This window comes from Myotis yumanensis, unplaced genomic scaffold, assembly GCF_028538775.1.
Source record: "Myotis yumanensis isolate MYYU_CA2020_CCGP unplaced genomic scaffold, mMyoYum1.0.hap1 SCAF_12, whole genome shotgun sequence".
In the NCBI taxonomy this organism is placed as follows: Eukaryota; Metazoa; Chordata; class Mammalia; order Chiroptera; family Vespertilionidae; genus Myotis; species Myotis yumanensis.
In genome coordinates this window covers 49,371,132-49,388,075 of record NW_027223763.1, presented here as the reverse complement: position 1 = coordinate 49,388,075, position 16,944 = coordinate 49,371,132, and the positions used below count along the sequence as shown (strand labels likewise).

At 40.3% G+C, this 16,944-nt stretch overlaps 1 protein-coding gene across 2 annotated transcripts in view; it reads right to left on the bottom strand.

Moving 5' to 3' along the window:
* The window catches only part of UHRF2 (ubiquitin like with PHD and ring finger domains 2), a 61,387-nt gene that overhangs the window by 20,578 nt on the left and 23,865 nt on the right, over positions 1-16,944 (bottom strand). For both annotated transcript variants that reach the window (XM_070431641.1, XM_070431642.1), the window contains exons 4-7: positions 13,777-13,995; positions 7,037-7,146; positions 4,291-4,474; positions 1,236-1,359 (exon numbers count right to left, since the gene is read on the bottom strand). In XM_070431641.1, coding sequence (XP_070287742.1) covers positions 1,236-1,359; positions 4,291-4,474; positions 7,037-7,146; positions 13,777-13,995 — 637 coding nt within the window. The remainder of the gene's footprint in view (positions 1-1,235; positions 1,360-4,290; positions 4,475-7,036; positions 7,147-13,776; positions 13,996-16,944) is intronic.

Below are 16,944 nucleotides of genomic sequence, written 5' to 3'. Positions count from 1 at the left end.
TGTTAAGGGCGAGGGGAAAAAAGGAGACATATGTAATACTCTTTGTAATACTTTAAGCAATAAAACAATTAAAAAAAAAGATTTAAAAAAAGAGAAAAAGGAGAGGATGGGAGCTTCTGTTGTCAGCGGGCTTGGCCAGCCTGAAAACCCTCAGCCCCTCATCCAGGCTGGCCAAGCACCCCAGTGGGGACCCTCATCCTGAAGGGGGTGCGGGCAGCCTGAAAACAGCCATCAGCCCCTCATCCAGGCTAGTCAGGCACCCCAGTGGGGACCCCCACCCTGAAGGGGGTGTGACCAGCTGCAAACAGCCATCAGCCCCTCACCCAGGCTGGCCAGGCACCCAAGCGGGACCCCCACCCTGATCCGGGACACCCTTCAGGGCAAACTAGCCGGCCCCCACCCGTGCACCAGGCCTCTATCCTATATAGTAAAAGGGTAATATGCAAACTGACCCTAACAGCAGAAAGACTGGGAATGACTGGTCACTATGACACACACTAACCACCAGGGGCAAGACGCTCAATGCAGGAGCTGCCCTCTGGTGGTCAGTGCGCTCCCACATGGGGGAGCTGTGCTCAGCCACAAGCCAGGCTGATGGCTGCCAGTATAGCGGTGGTGGTGGGAACCTCTCCTGCCTCCTCAGCAGCGCTAAGGATGTCAGACTGCAGCTTAGGTCTGCTCCCCACTGGCAAGTGGACATCCCCCAAGGGCTGCCGGGCTGCAAGAGGGATGTCTGATTGCCAGCGTAGGCCCAATCCCCCGGGGAGCAGGCCTAAGGCAGCAGGTAGTCATCCCCCGAGGGGTCCCAGACTGCGAGAGGGCACAGGCTGGGCTGAGGGACACCCCCCCCCAGTGCACAAATTTTTGTGCACCGGGCCTCTAGTCCTATATAATAAAAGCCTAATAGGCTAAGTGTCCGACTGTTCGTTCAACCAGTCGCTATGACATGCACTGACCACCAGGGGGCAGATACTCCCAACTGGTAGGTTAGCTTGCTGCTGGGGACTGGGCGAGATGGGCCAGACACACCCCGGAGCCCTCCCGTGGTCCCGATTGTGCACGGGGCCCCTAGTAATAATTATAAATTAACAATTAATATCATTAAACAACATATTTGTTAATATTTCTGATACTTAGAGTACCATTTATACCATTACTACTATTGTTATTATAACTTGCATTATAGTTATTATAAATATTATAACTAGGAAAAAAAAGGGAGATTTTTTCTTTACCCTGCCCCAGTCTCTCCGGCTTCCGGTACTAGCTGATGGCATCTTTGCTTTCTTTTTACTCATCTTAAGTTTTTCACCAGCCTTTACAACTTCACTGGAATCAGTTTTACAGGAAGGACAATACCTTAAAAAAAAGAGAGAGAGAGAATTCTGATAATACCGTATTAAAGCCAATCTATATATATAAAAGCCTAAGTGGCCATTATGACCAAATGACTGGTCACTATGACGCACACTGACCACCCGGGGGCAGATGCTCAATGCAGGAGCTGCCTCTGGGTGGTCAGTGTGCTCCCACAGTGGGAGCGCTGCTCAGCCAAAAGTCAGGCTCATGGCTGGTGAGCGCAGCTGTGGCAGTAGGAGCCTCTCCCATCTCTGTGGCAGCGCTACCAGGCGGCAGCAGCAGCAGGTGCAGCAGGGCTGGGATGAGTGGCAGCGGAGCTGCGCTCGGCCCTGGCTGGGGTCATCCCCGGCCACCTGCCACTTTGGCACTGCTACATCCCTCGGGAGGATGTTGGACTGCTGGGTTTTGGCCCGATCCCCAGACTGGGAGAGGGTGCAGGCCAGGCTGAGGGACCCCACCCATGCACGAATCCATGCAGCAGGCCTCTAGTAACAAAATAATGGCCTTTGTAGGGTAGAATGAGTTTTAAGGTATTATAATTAGTGTATACTATAGAGCTTCAGCTGGCACTTAAGTATTAAAGTTTTCAAAATATTTACATGGTTTAGGCTGGTCAAAACAACAACAAAACAAAAAGTTGTCACTCTCTCAGAGAACATAAAATATTTTACTATCATAAATTCTCAAATTTAATTCAAAAGCCAGACACAGCTGTCCAATTCAAATGGAATTATCTTATCACTAACCCTGAGAATGAAAATTATTCACATAATAGATGATTCTAGACCAGGGGTGGGCAAACTTTTTGACTCAAGGGCCACAATGGGTTCTTAAACTGGACCAGAGGGCCGGAACAAAAGCATGGATGGAGTGTTTGTGTGAACTAATATCAATTCAAAGTAAACATCGTTACATAAAAGGGTACCATCTTTGTTTTTTTTTTTTTTTTTTTTTTAGTTTTATTCATTTCAAACGGGCCGAATCCGGCCCGCGGGCTGTAGTTTGCCCACGGCTGTTCTAGACTGAACATTGAACTATGTATGCAACCCAAACATCTCCCATCTAAATTGGTTATTAGGATTCTCAAGCGAAAAATGTAAAGTCTACTATAACAAGTATTTAAGGATGATTATATTAGCCTTAGCCCTAGTTCAATTTTAATTCTTTGTACTTGTTTGTCCTTTAGCTTATTTGTAGTTGATCACACTGCTGTAACCAGTACAGGCAGACCACTGCAATAAAGTGAGTATTGCAATAAATCAAGTTATAATCTGTTTTCTGGCAGTGTCTTGCCTTCAATGTGTAAAAGACATCTGTGAAGCACAACAAAATAAAAGTAGAGGCAGTCCTCGGGTTACATCGAACTCGACGTACGTCGTTTTGTGGTTATGTCGCCATCTCCCATTTATTTATAAAAAAAAATTCCGTCATTTTGATGTATGTACATATGTGCTTTATGTTTTTTATTATTTATTTACCACAAGTAAAGGTCAGGGATTGTTATCTTTCTTTTAAATTTTTTTTGCTGTTTCACTTCATTACTGCTGTGTATGTGCTCCATGTGAGCGACGTAGGTGCTTATGTAGGTGGGTTCCGACTTACGGCAAAAATTGTGTTACGTCATGCCATAGGAACGGATCTCTAACATAAACTGAGGACCTACTATATGCCTATATATCATTATAAGCCGTCTTAAATCATTTCTAAAAAGCAAAGTATGTCAATAGCATGAAATGGGCTATTCTGTGTCACCAAGGAATGGAATCCTATACAATAAAAGGCCAATATGCAAATCGACCAAACAGCTGAATGACTGGTTGTTATGATGCGCACTGACCACCAGGGAGCAGACACTCAACAATGAGCTGCCCCCTGGAGGTCAGTGCGCTCTCAACGGGAATGCCGCAGGAGCCTCTCCCACCTGTGCTGCAGGTGGGTAGTAAGGAGCGAGGGGTCCTGGACTGTGAGAGGGCCCAGGCAGGGCTGAGGGACCCCCCGCCCCAAAGCATGAATGTCATGTACTGGGCCTCTACTATCTTAATAAAGATTGTCTGGCCACTCCCATTAATTTTAAATTTGTCTATACTTTCCATTTCATAATTATCTATAGAGCAAAGTTAGGCTGTGAGATACAGACACAAATTCAAGGCAAAATTATGTATAAGAAGGCAATAAATACTATTAAGTGAAATCATTCCTAATTAGGAAATCAAGAAAGCTTCCAAAAATCAATTTGTTAAGAATGTATATTACCTGTTGTGCTAACCTTCATAATGATAATTTTATCAAAGATCTTATGATTAAAGCAGGCATTATCTGTCTGATGAAAAAATAAGTTCAGAGATTAAATATCCAAACATGATTTAGAGAAGTAGAAAAGATGTAAGGTTAAGGAGGTCCAGGTGAAGTGAAGGATCTCAGTATCAATGTGGATATATTCCATAGTGTAATCTAAGACAATTTTCTAATTATATGATCCTAAAGTCACCACTGGAATCCATTCCTTCATCAGGTTTGTTAAGAACCTAATGCCAGGCACTATTTTGATGAGTAGGAGCAATGTTTGTGATCCAAGTGTCTATACGTAGTAGTTAAGGAAAACTAGTCCATACAATGAATCAATTTCAGAAAAGTGCTAAGTGCTATAAAGGAAATACATCAGTGTTGTATGTGTGCTAAGAGTGATTAGAAATGCTATGTGTCTTTAGAATATAGACTCTGTATTGGAGCAGAGACTGAAGGCATTAAATATGGAGCTAGAGACCAGTTCAGAAGCTGTTGTAATAACTGAATAAAAGTATTAAGGTCATAATACATTAAGTACTTTAATATACATTATGCATCTTTGGAAATCTATGTTTGGCAGTTCAAATATCTATTTCACATTCAATTTTAAACGTTGTAACAACAAAAAAACCCTGATAATCATACCATTCCTCTTCAGGGACCTTATCCAAAGGTGGGTTCAGGCAGTAAATATGATAGGCCAGGTTACATTCATCACAAAGAAGCTGCATGCTTGGGTCCCGTTTTTCACCACATTCACGACAGGAGCAATTATGGCAGTTTTTATCTGGGTCTCCGTGACAAAAGTTACATTCAGGTTCATTTCTCCCTAATAAGAACACAATACAGCAAGCCTAGTCTTAAAATCATTTTTGTATCTATGAATCTTCTAAAGAAAAACCCATAAAAATACCACAGCTTTTTTAATGATGAGAAAGGAACCATAAGAATTAATCAGAGTATGGGACTTTAATAATAAGTGCATGAGTCTCATGAATCAAATTTTCTGGGACAGGGCCCAGGCATGTGTCAGTAATAAATCTAACTACACTCCATCATGAGGATAATGCACTTCTGTCTTAAAAATTTATATTGACTAGACTCATGGTTTCCCAAATGTGCACCAATGCAGTGAACTCACTAGGACACCATATCTTGTAATTTCAAGGGAAATGCAATACTTTGTTGAATAAGTGGCATTTATAACTCAGTTGATTTTATCCAACTTATCAATTGGTTCAAAACTCTGGCAAGTTAAAAAGTACCATTTATTTTCCCTTCCCTATCTAAATCCAAACACCTTTTGATAAACTGTTCCCTTAGAATTTTAAAATATACATAGGTACACCCAAAAAGTCTTACAGTAATGTTCATAATACCAAAAGTTAATATTAAATGTCAATCAAAAGAGGAACAGTTGGATAGATTTTATGTCAACTTACAAGAACTATTAATATAGAGGAAGCCACATTTCAAAAAGGAAATAATTTTTAAATAACACAAAATTATTTAAATATACAAGATAAATCATATAGAGGAAGATGTCTAGAAATGACATATGCTGTTAGCATGATTGCCTCCTGGGAGTTCTATATTACTTGAATTTATATAGTATGTACATCTGTAAGGAAATTTCCATATCAGAACTAATCTACCAATATAAGGAAAATGGGGAAAAGTACTCGACAAAGGGGAAAGAAGAAGAAAAAATGAGAAAAGGCTACTGATTTTAGTGCTAACTTTTTGACTGACAGCTGCCTGTTCTTGTCAATAATGATACTTTTGTTTCACTTCCACTAAGGTAGCTTAACACATAAGTAATGGAAATACAAGAAACCTAAAAGGCATGTTTAGAGTTTTGGTTGGGGAGTGAGTGATCTGATCAATGGAAGTCTGGATGTGGCTCTGAAATGGTTTCTTTACACACAAGTGCAAAGTTGTAGCTATAAAGTGATTAGTATTAGACAGAGAACAAAAAAATATATATACAGACATACTGAGTGGGAGAAAACAGACATGAGAAAAACCTAGACAATCTTGGTTTCCATCGTGTTTTAATGAGAAAAACTAAGTCACATTAAGTAGGTTTACTCATCAAGTTACCTTTTTTCTTAAGATATAACCATACAAATAGTCATACAGAGTATGCTTTAAGGCAGCGGTCGCCAACCGGTGGTCTGCGGACCACTGGTGGTCCGAGGTCCAAGAGGTTGGCGACTGCTGGTTTAAGGAAACCTTTGGAGGAGCAGTCACCAACCGGTGGTCCGTGGACCACTGATGGTCCATGAGGTCCGAAAGGTTGGCAATCGCTGCTTTAAGGTTCTTAACTCAAATCTAGACATATTATTAGCACTGCAGCCTTAAAAAATTAGAAGGGCTGCCCTAGTCAGTTTTGCTCAATGGATAGAGCACTGGCCCACAGACTGAGGAGGGTCCCAGGTTTGATTCCAGTCAAGGGCACATACATTGGTTGCAAGCTCAATCCTCGGCCCTGGTCAGGACGCGCGCAGGAGGCAACCAACTGATGTGTCTCTTTCACATCGATGTTTCTCTCTCCGTCTCTCCCCCTCCTTTCCACTCTCTCTAAAAATCAATGGAAAATAATATCCTTGGGTGAGGAATAACAATAAAAAAAATTGGTAGGGCTTAGATAGGTAACGTGAAAGTCTATTTATTGATCTGTTAAAGTTTTTGTCTTATAATCTTGCACAATTGGGGTAAGAAGAGGTTAGACAGGATCTCTTTTGTCTTGAACAGTTCTTTTCCAGAATATATTAGACACTGACATGTGGCATAAAATCAATGGATTGCTCTCCACAAAAAAATCCAGAATTAAGAGAGTGTGAGACACTAATCTATTTGGAAAGACAGCAATTGAATCATAAATGAAAAGACCTAGAATCTAGTCACACCTCTGTTGCCAACTAGATGCATGATATTAAGCAGTAAAATATGTACAATGAAGAGGTAGGAATACATTTCAATGATTATATAAATCTCATTTATTACCTCCTAGAAATTCAAGGATCAGTCAGCACTACTATTCTTAGGCTTTACTGGTATAAAAATAGGTCTCACTAGTAAATTAATCTTGGATGGCCATAAAATTACTGAAACAGAATTTTTATTTGAACAGAACCTATATTTTTATTTGAACAGAACCTATAGTAGAGAAAATGGCAATAAAATGCCAAGAAGAGAAAATATTTCTCTGAAAACAAATTTTACCATGCAAGAAATCCATTAGACCAAAATGGATCTTAAAACTGCTATCCTGAAAATAAAATTGTATGGGCTAAGTTTTATACTTCCTTAAAAGTTATTCCCTGGCCAATTAAAATGCCAATCACGTACAATACCATGTAGTCTAAGCCCAGAAAAAAGTTCATACTTAAAAACTTTCCATCTGCCAATGATAGAGGATGGGCTCCAGGTTTCTCGATCTTGTAGATTTCATTTACAAATTTTATCTGGCAGTCATTTAATTTTCCATCGGAACCCCTGTTTAAAAAAGGAAGAAAGGTTAACTTCTGACAGCAAAATCTACTCAGATGCAAACGATAATTAAGTCAGGTGTAAAAATTCACTGAACCTTGTCTATTTACTAATTGGGATTATAGTTATTCCAATTACTCTGAGTTATTATTTCCAATAGAAAAAAAGTCCAATAGTAATCAGTTAATATTCAAAGTTAAGTGTAACTTTAATGTAATATTAGGAAAAAATTTAGAGACTTCCCTTAGATTATCTGGTAAGAAGATAGCTATCTCACAAATTTAATTTAAAGACTAGATAAATGATACTCTCAATTAAAATGAAAGATTGAAACATATTTCCAATAAATACAGTGAGTTTCTAGGTAAAAATACGACATAATTAAAAAGAAGTCTTTCAGCCCTTGCCAGTGTGGCTCAGTTAGTTGGAACATTGTCCTGTACACCAAAAGGTTGTGGCTTTCATTCCCGGTCAGGGCACATACCTACGTTGTGGGTTTGATCCTTGGTAGGGACACATACAGAAGGCAACCAACTGATGTTTCTCTTTCTCTCTCTCTCCCTTACTTTCTAAAAATCAATCATGTGTAAGCATGTTGGGTGAAGATTTTTTAAAGTCTTTCAAATACTAAGACATACTTTTCATGGAAACAATCTATGCCTGTTTGCATATACTTCTTCAAAGTTTCCTGTTATGACTGAATATATTTCTCCTTTTCATTTGTCAAGTTTTGCTTTATATTTTTGAAGCTATGTCACTGGGTATATACAGATTTAGAATTCTTAAAGCTTCTTATGAAATGTCGTATCTCTACTCGTACTTTTGGTACCAAAAGTGTACGTGTGTGTGTGTGCGTGTATGTGTGTGCGTGTCTGTGTGTGTATTTAGTTAGCATTTGCTAAATGGTATTTTTCATCCTTTCACCCTTTTAAAACTATTAATGTCAAATATAAACAAATGCAGGAAAACTGCATAGACAAATGTATAGTTTTTGCTAGAGCTTTAAAGACTATAAATTCCCACACCATCTCTTTCTTCCTTGCAACCTGTTGAAGAACTCCCATCATTTGTCCTATAGTTTCCCACAGTCTTGATTTAGATATTTGCATTCCCAGTGTAGTTTAGTTTTTTTCTGTTGTTTATATTTCCAGTAAATTGGTAGTTAGATGCAGAACAGTGGACAAAAAACTTGGTCCATTGCCTGTTTTTGTAAGTAAAGTTTTACTGAAACAGAGTTACACCTACTCATTTAGGTATTCCCAATGGGTGGTTTCCTGACACAATGGCAGATCTGAGTAGTTTTAACAGAGACCATCTGGCCACCAAAGGTTAAACTATTTACTATCTGGACCTTTACAAAATATTTAATCAAATCCATGTTCATTTATTTTGGCAAAACCATTTATTAGGTCTATTTCCACCAGAAAGCACCTAATTATTTAGTTGTCTTTTCCTATGACAGCAGTGACAGATGCTCAATGCCTAGATTAATTCACTGGGGGTTAGAAAATGGTGATATTCCAGTTCTATCATTCCCTGCTCATTTATTTGCTGGAATCCTATATAATAAAAGCCTAATATGCAAATTGTCCCATTGGGTGGTCTTTCAACTAGGAGTTCAACCGCTCGCTATGATGTGCACTGACTACCAGAGGGCAGTGTGGAACATGGCAGGTGCTGGCGACGCACTGCGACCTCTCGCTGGCTATCTGGGGTGGAGGTGATGGGGATGGAGGTGTGGTGAGAATGTGGAGTGTCCGCCAAGCTCGCTCTCACTCCCTCTGCTACCCTCTCTGGGATGCCAGGGCAGCCCCCGCGCTCAGGTGCTGGGCACCCACGAGGAACCTGCCCTGTACCCGTGCGGCCTCTTCCAAGTGAGCCAGGTTGCAGCCACTAGGACCACAAGGGCCGGCTGGGCTCCCCATGGGTTCGTGCAGGAGCTGGTCTGTGAGGCCAGCTGGGAGAGAGCATGCTGCCCGCCCAGCTTCCATGTGGCACCACTGGGCGGCCCAGAGGCCCACGCTATGCCCCAGCCCGCAGTGTCCGACCCTGCTCACCACATCTCAGGGACTGCACCCATGCATGAATTTTGTGCACCAGGCCTCTAGTAATTCCATAAAGAAAAACTTCAAGAGAATTAAAAAATGGTGGCGGAGGAAGTGGAAGCTACACTGACATGCTCCCAGGACCAAAGTGGAATTACAACTAAAATACAGAAAAACCATCCTGAATAATCAACTAAAGATTAGCTGGAGAGAACCCTGATAACTAAGCATGGAAAATAGAGACCACATAGAGACTGGTAGGAAGTGAGGAGGCACAAGAGGGATGGCTGGGAATGTTACAAAATAGTGACCTGAAGACTGTATCAAATATAAAGATACTGAAGATCAATGAGGGAAAAGTGGGCTTCTCGATTAATGGTAAGTTATTATCCATGTATATCATGGTAAGTTAGTGTTCGTTTCAGCAGCACATACACTTAAAAAATCAAGGTAAGTTAAACCCTCACACTGTACACAAAAATCTACTCCAAGTGAATGAAAGACCTAGAGAAAGGCACAACTACAAGTTTTTAAAGGTAACAGTGGAGTGTCTTTATGCTTTCTGGGTAGGGAAAGTTTCTCCCTCCCTCTTCTATATTTTATTGAGATATAATTGACATAGCATTGTATAAGTTAAAGTATATGACATAATAATCTAACATATATATACACTGACAAATGATTACCACAAAAGGTTTAGTTAACATCCATGACCTCACATAGTTATGATTTTTTTTTCTTGATGAGAATTTTTAAGATCTACTATCTTAGCAACTTTCAAATACACAATACACCATGGTATTCATACCATTCATAACTGGAAGTTTGTACCTTTTGAATATCTTCACTCGTTTCATCCCCCCATCCATAACCCCTCAACCCTAGAAAGTTTCTTAAGCAAGAAGGTTTCTTATAGAAAGTATAAGCTTAAGAAAAAATGTTTGATAAATTCAACTATTTAAAATTAAGAACACTATGCAAGCATTAAAGAGAAAAGATAAGCCATAGGATTGGAGAAGATATTTTCTCCACATATAACTGAAATGGTCAAGTTTCCACAATTAGAACTCAGTAAGACAGACTCCCCAATTAACAATAAAACACCAATGTTTGGTCCTCACAAAAGATATCCAAATTGCCAATAAGCATGAGGTTCTTAATGTCATTAGTCATCAGGGAAATAAAAAGGGAATTTTCATATTGTTATGGAAGTATATATAATCCAGTACAACTACTTAAATATTTGGTTCTATATTAAAGTTGAAGATGCACAGTTTTTACAACCCAGCAATTCTACCTCTGCACAAGATGTGCACTACAAAAATTAATGCAAAGTAAGCACTGGGACACATATAATGTCATGGCAGCACTGTGTGTCTATCAATAGCAGAATACATTCACTCCAATTATTTACCCACTATTTCCAGTGAGGGGAAAAGATTTCTAACCATGAAAAAAAAAAATTCCAATCCACAAGTCACACTGGATCCTTTTTGGCTTTGTGTCCTTAACATGTCTAGTAAAAAATTAAATGACAGAACATAATGCTTTATAGGACAGTGTGTTTTACTGTTAGGATAACTATCACATAATTTTTCTCTCTAGTGAGCTAATATCTGCCCATCTATAATTTCTACTCAATCTTACTTGTAGTCCCCCAAATCACTTATTAACCATAAGTGATTCTGTACCGCAGAATCACTTGGGGAAGTTTTTTTGTTTGTTTGTTTGTTTTAGCTCAATGTGATGTACTGTTATCCTCTCCTATTGTGTATACATGCTTTTTTGTACTTCCTGCACTCAAGTACCTTATAAGACTTCCTATATAACCAATTTATATAGGTGCTTTCTCCTTTTCTTCATGATTTGTATCCATATCAGAATTTCAAGTGGCTTGGCAGTCTATAATTGAGTCGCATCCTAATTCTGGCAATAAAATCACACTTGTGTTTGGATAAAGTTCTGCAACTGTTTCCTAAAATATAAACTATTTTCAGCACATCACACAACATTCTTTTTCTTTACCTTAGGAGTCAGGAAACATTTTCCCATCAAGGGTAATAGGGTAAGTAGTTTAGGTTTTAAAAGCCAAGATAGTCTCAGTTGCAACGACCCAACAATTCTGTTGAGTACAAAAACAGCCATAGAGAATACATAAATTGCCGGGAGCAGGTCCATCCTTGCTGTTTCAAGGGACCTGGCATACTGTTCTTAATATGTTTGCTCCCCTTGGTGCCATGTGTTTTAACCAAGGTCACCTCTCCGAGAAAGGTTGTTTTCCCAGGTAGGGATTTTTCCCTGAGGTTAGGGAGGGGATACAACCCCTTAATTAAGTGCCAGGCGGGTAGTTAAGCTACATAATCTTTACTCCCTGGAATGGAGATAAGAAACGCCCTAACCTTTGTAATAGAAATTGACAGGATTAAAATCGGCTGGTATAAATATGGATGTAACAAGACAATAAACATCAGATCCTCATCAGATCCTCATCAGTTCCTAACCAGAACTCCGACCAGAACTTTGGCTGGAGATCCTGGCTAGAGGTCCTGACTAGGCTGCTGATCAACTGAAGGCTGTCTCCGTGTTATTCCTTCTTCGCCGACTCCGTCCACACCTTTGGGGACCCCTGGACCCGCTGGGATTGGACCCCAGCAATAAATGAATGGGCATTGCTGTGATTCAATAAACTTTTCATAACAACAGGCAGTCAGTGGGCTGTAGTTTATAGACTGCTGCTTTATTATTAACCATAAGCAGATGCTTGATCCCAGATTTGTTACCTCAATGTTATCATAGATATATCCATTATATGTAATCTACACTAATAAAAGACAAACATGCAAATTGACCGCACCTTCGCTACACCTTAAGCCATGCCCACCTGCCAATCAGAGCAACTATATACAAATTAACCCAACCAAGATGGCGGCCGGCAGCCACGGAGCTGGAGCAAGCAGGAGGCTTGGTTGCCCCAATGATGGAGGAAGCCAAGCTTCCCGCCTGCCACGGCCTGCTCTGAGCTCCACTCAAAGCAACAAAGTTTCAATTATAGAAGGTAAATAAATCCCAGAATTTAAAAAAAAGGAAAAAAGGAGAGGCTGGGAGCTTCTGTCGCGGGGGGAGCTTGGCCAGCCTGAAAACAGCCCTCAGCCTCTCACCCAGACTGGCCAGGCACCCCAGTGGGGACCCCCACCCTGAAGGGGGTGTGACCAGCCTGCAAACACCCATCAGCCCCTCACCCAGGCTGGCCAGGTACCCCAGCGGGACCCCCACCCTGATCCGGGACACCCTTCAGGGCAAACCAGCCGGCCCCCACCCATGCACCAGGCCTCTAACCTATATAATAAAAGGGTAATATGCAAATTGACCCTAACAGCAGAATGACTAGGAATGACTGGTCACTATGACACACAATAACCACCAGGGGCCAGACGCTCAATGCAGGAGCTGCCCCCTGGTGGTCAGTGCACTCCCACAAGTGGAGCTCTGCTCAGCCACAAGCCAGGCTGACAGCTGTCAGTACAATGGTGGTCATGGGAGCCTCTCCTGCCTCCTCAGCAGCACTAAGGATGTCCAACTGCAGCTTAGGTCTGCTCCCCGCTGGCAAGTGGACATGCTCTGAGGGCTGCCAGAGGGATGTCTGATTGCCAGCTTAGGCCCAATCCCCCGGGGAGCAGGCCTAAGCCAGCAGGTGGTCATCCCTCAAGGGGTCCCAGACTGCGAGAGGGCACAGGCCGGGCTGAGGGACCTCTCCCGAGTGCACAAATTTTTGTGCACTGGGCCTCTGGTATCCTATCTAATAATAGACAAACATGGTAATTGACCGTACCTTCGCTACGCCTCTGGTGGACTAATCTGCGTGATATGCAAATTAACCACCAACAAAGATGGTGGCTAATTTGCATATTGCAGGCAGGGCGGTACGGTACCATCCCGCCTGCCCCGCTACCACCTGGGCCTGCTATTTGTGACTCGGGGCAGTGGGGCGGGACAGTGCCATCCCACCTGCCCTGCCACCATCCGCATCTATCTTCGACCCGGGGGGCGGAGGTCGTCTGTGTGCGACCTGACCCGGGGCAGCGCCCCAACCCCTGGATCGGCCCTGCTGTGTGCGCGACCCAGGGCGGCGGGGCAGGCACGGAGGGATTGGGCCTGCCATCTGCCACCCGGGGAGCGGGCCTAAGCCAGCAGGTGGTTATCTCCCAAGGGGTCCCAGACTGTGAGAGGGCACAAGTGGGGCTGAGGGACACCCCCCCACCCCCCTTCCCCCGGTAGTGTACAAATTTTTGTGCACCGGGCCTCTAGTATATTATAATAATCCATTTACCAGAACTTGATAAGAATAGTTTAGCTCAGTGGTTGCCAACCTTTCAGACTTCACAGACCACCATGGTCCGTGGAACACCAGTTGGCGACCACTGGTTTAACTGGTTCCCTTATTTAAAAGAAAACTGTGCTTAATATCTAAAAATTACATTCCTAATTTTTAGATATTAAGCATAAGCAATACATAAAGGAGGCAGGTCTTAATTTTACAGAAACCATTGTGGAACCAAAGGCAGCAATGCGAGAACAGTGAAGAGAGTCTTACCCCAAAAAAACAGTTGCATGAAGTTCTTTTTTGGTCCTTGAAATTGTCTTCAATTCAGTAATTTCTGCATCAAACCAATGTCCTCTATTACTAGGAATTTCTGCATTGTAATTAACCATTACCACATCACCGATATTCAGTTGATTCCATTTCAAAATGGTTCTAGCGCGTGGTCGAAGATCCTTCAGATTTACTTTTACAATACCACTTTCCGGATATCTGAGAAGAGAGGAAGAGAAGAATCACAGAGCAGTGCTTATGATAACTGCCAAAGAAGACTAAAATTATATGCAACCTATAGAAAAACCTAATCATATTATTCTTAATGGTACTTAAAGTAAATGATATTTATTCTTTATATTAACTACCAGAATAAATAATTCTTGCTAAAATCTTAGTGAGACATTCTTTGCTAACTTGGGGGTAGTTAAAACAACAACAACACGCAAGTTCTTTCTCCACCTTTTCTTAACCCAAGTTTAAGAATTACTTTAACAGTAGATGCTGACCTCCTCCTGAATTTGGAACCAGTTCCAGTTCTGCCATTTGTTTTGATATAATAAGAACATGAACCCAGTTCATTTCCATGGCAGTCGGACATCCTGGCTGAGGGATCTCCCACAAGTGCATGAATTTCATGCACTGGGCCTCAAGTTCAAAATATAAGTGGGTTTGAATTTAGAAGCAGCTCTAGCAGCTAGGTTTGGTTGCTCTGAAAAAACAAGTACTATGCAGGCCTAGAACTCTCACAATATATCTAATTCATTTAGAATAAATACTAAGCCTGGGTGGACTCTTTAGCTAATTAGCCAGTCACTTCACATTTTAGTTAATTGGGGGAAAAAATCTCAGAGTTTGCAAGGGGCCCATTTTACCCCCTCAGTGCCATAATGGACTCCACCACAAGCCTTCCAAATAACCATGCAACCTTTGCTCAGACAGTAAGTGATGAGGTGTCAGTTTTAACCCTAAAAAGAGAAGATGCTTGATACTGAACCAAAGATAAGCTTTGGAACACATCCATTGTATGCCTAAGTTCCACCAACACTCTCTCCATGACAAACCTAATACCTGTCAAATGTACCTGCTGCCCTCAATCTTCTCTCTTAAATAAAAACATTTTAAATGAATTTACTTCAACTTATATGGCAAGGTTTTGAAACCATTATCATCACTCAAAATGTTTTACTTTCAGCCTGTCTGTGTTTAAATTCCCACTTTAGCTTCTTGCTGCTCTATATCCTTGGGACAGTTACTAAAACATCTCTGTGGCTCAATCTCATATATAAAATGTACCTAATGGTAATAACTGTACTCATATGGCTGTGAATTTGGTTCCTGCCTTAATATTTTTAAGGCCATATAAGGTAGAAAACTCCTTTTTTAGATCGGACTCTTTTTTCAGCTGTAACATGAAAATTATATTGACATCATATTATCATGTATTACTGATGTTTAATACAGTAAAAAAGCATACTTTAATGGCAAAAACCCCCCTCCATTTATTTGTCTAAGTTTGCCAAAATTAGACACCAAGAACAGAAACATTTTGAACTAAGTAGAGAACTTGAACAAAGTTTTAAAATTGTATACAAAATGTTTATAGAAGGTAAGGTAAAATAAATCATTTCATATTTTAAAGAATTTAAGCTACATTTGCCCTGGAACTAAATTACTATTTCAGAACAGAATTATATTGTACAGTATATGTATATAGTAAGCCTGTGGATAATGTCATAAAAATGAAGTGTATTTTTCTAATTCTAGTAAAAGAGATGTTATGTAAATTGCTATGTAAAAAATAAACATGGAAGGGGAATATAAACTACTCTTCCAAGTGCTCAAATATTACTATTATTCTTTGCCTGGGTATCTTCATCTACACATATCTTACTATATAAAGGGATGACTCAAAAGCTCTAGTCTATCCCCAAATTTCCTCTTCAGATTCATATATCCAACTACATTTCTAACACACATCTCAGAAGCACCTGAAATCAAAGTTATCCAAGATAGAATTCCCATATCCCATAATCTGCCAATACTCAGTCTTCTCTAGAGGAAATCTTTCATACTCCCAGAAACTTAGGAGTTACCCCCCAATTTCTCATAATGTTTTCATTTAGTTACTAGGTCCTCCTTATGCAATACCTTCAACACTTCTTTAATAAAACTATACCCACTTAGTGAAGACCTGCATTTCTCTAAATCTCTTAAGGCCCAACATAGCTCCGTTATTAGGATCACACCTTATAGTCCATACCACACTTTTGCCAAAGATTCTAAAACACAGATCCACTTAAAATATTTTATGAAGTCTGATAACAATATATGTTCATAGGCTATGGAAAAACAGGTATTCTCATACATTACTGATGGGAATACAAAGTGGTACTGTCCCATTGTAGAGGGGAATTTGGGCAAAGCCAGAAAAACTGTCTATATATTTACCTCTTAACCCAGGAATTCCACTTTTAGGAATCCATCCCAAATATAAATAGAAATCCTTATGAAAAGAAACATATACAAGGCTATTTATAGCTGTACTGTCTATAATGGAACTAGAAACACTCTAATGTCCACAACAGAAAAACCACTTAAAATAACAGATACAATTATATAATGGAGTATTATGCTCCTATAAAAAAGAATATAATATCTGCTATGGAATGATATATACAGAGAGCTATATTAACTCAAAGAAAGCAAGATGCAAACAGTGTTTATATGTGCTACTTTCCCCCTAATGAATGTGAGGGGAAATACAAATAAATGTGAATATATATATATTTATATATATGTAAAATTAGAGGAGGAACCAGGAGGGACACAGTTTCTCCTAATTTATTTATTTTGTTTTAGAGATTTACTTATAGAACCATGTAATGTTTCACATAATTATGAAACAATCAACAAAATGTGAGAAATCCCTAAAAATCAAAAGCAAAATGAAACAAGTCCAGTGTCCATCAATAGTACATGAGTGGATAAAAAAGCTGTGGTACATTTACACAATGGAATACTACTCAGACATAAAAAAGAAAATCTTACCCATTGTGACAGCATGGATGGGCCTGGAGAACATTATGCTAAATGAAATAAGCCAGTCAGAGAAAGACAAGTACCTTACAACTTTATTCATGTGGAACCTAATGAACAATAAACTAA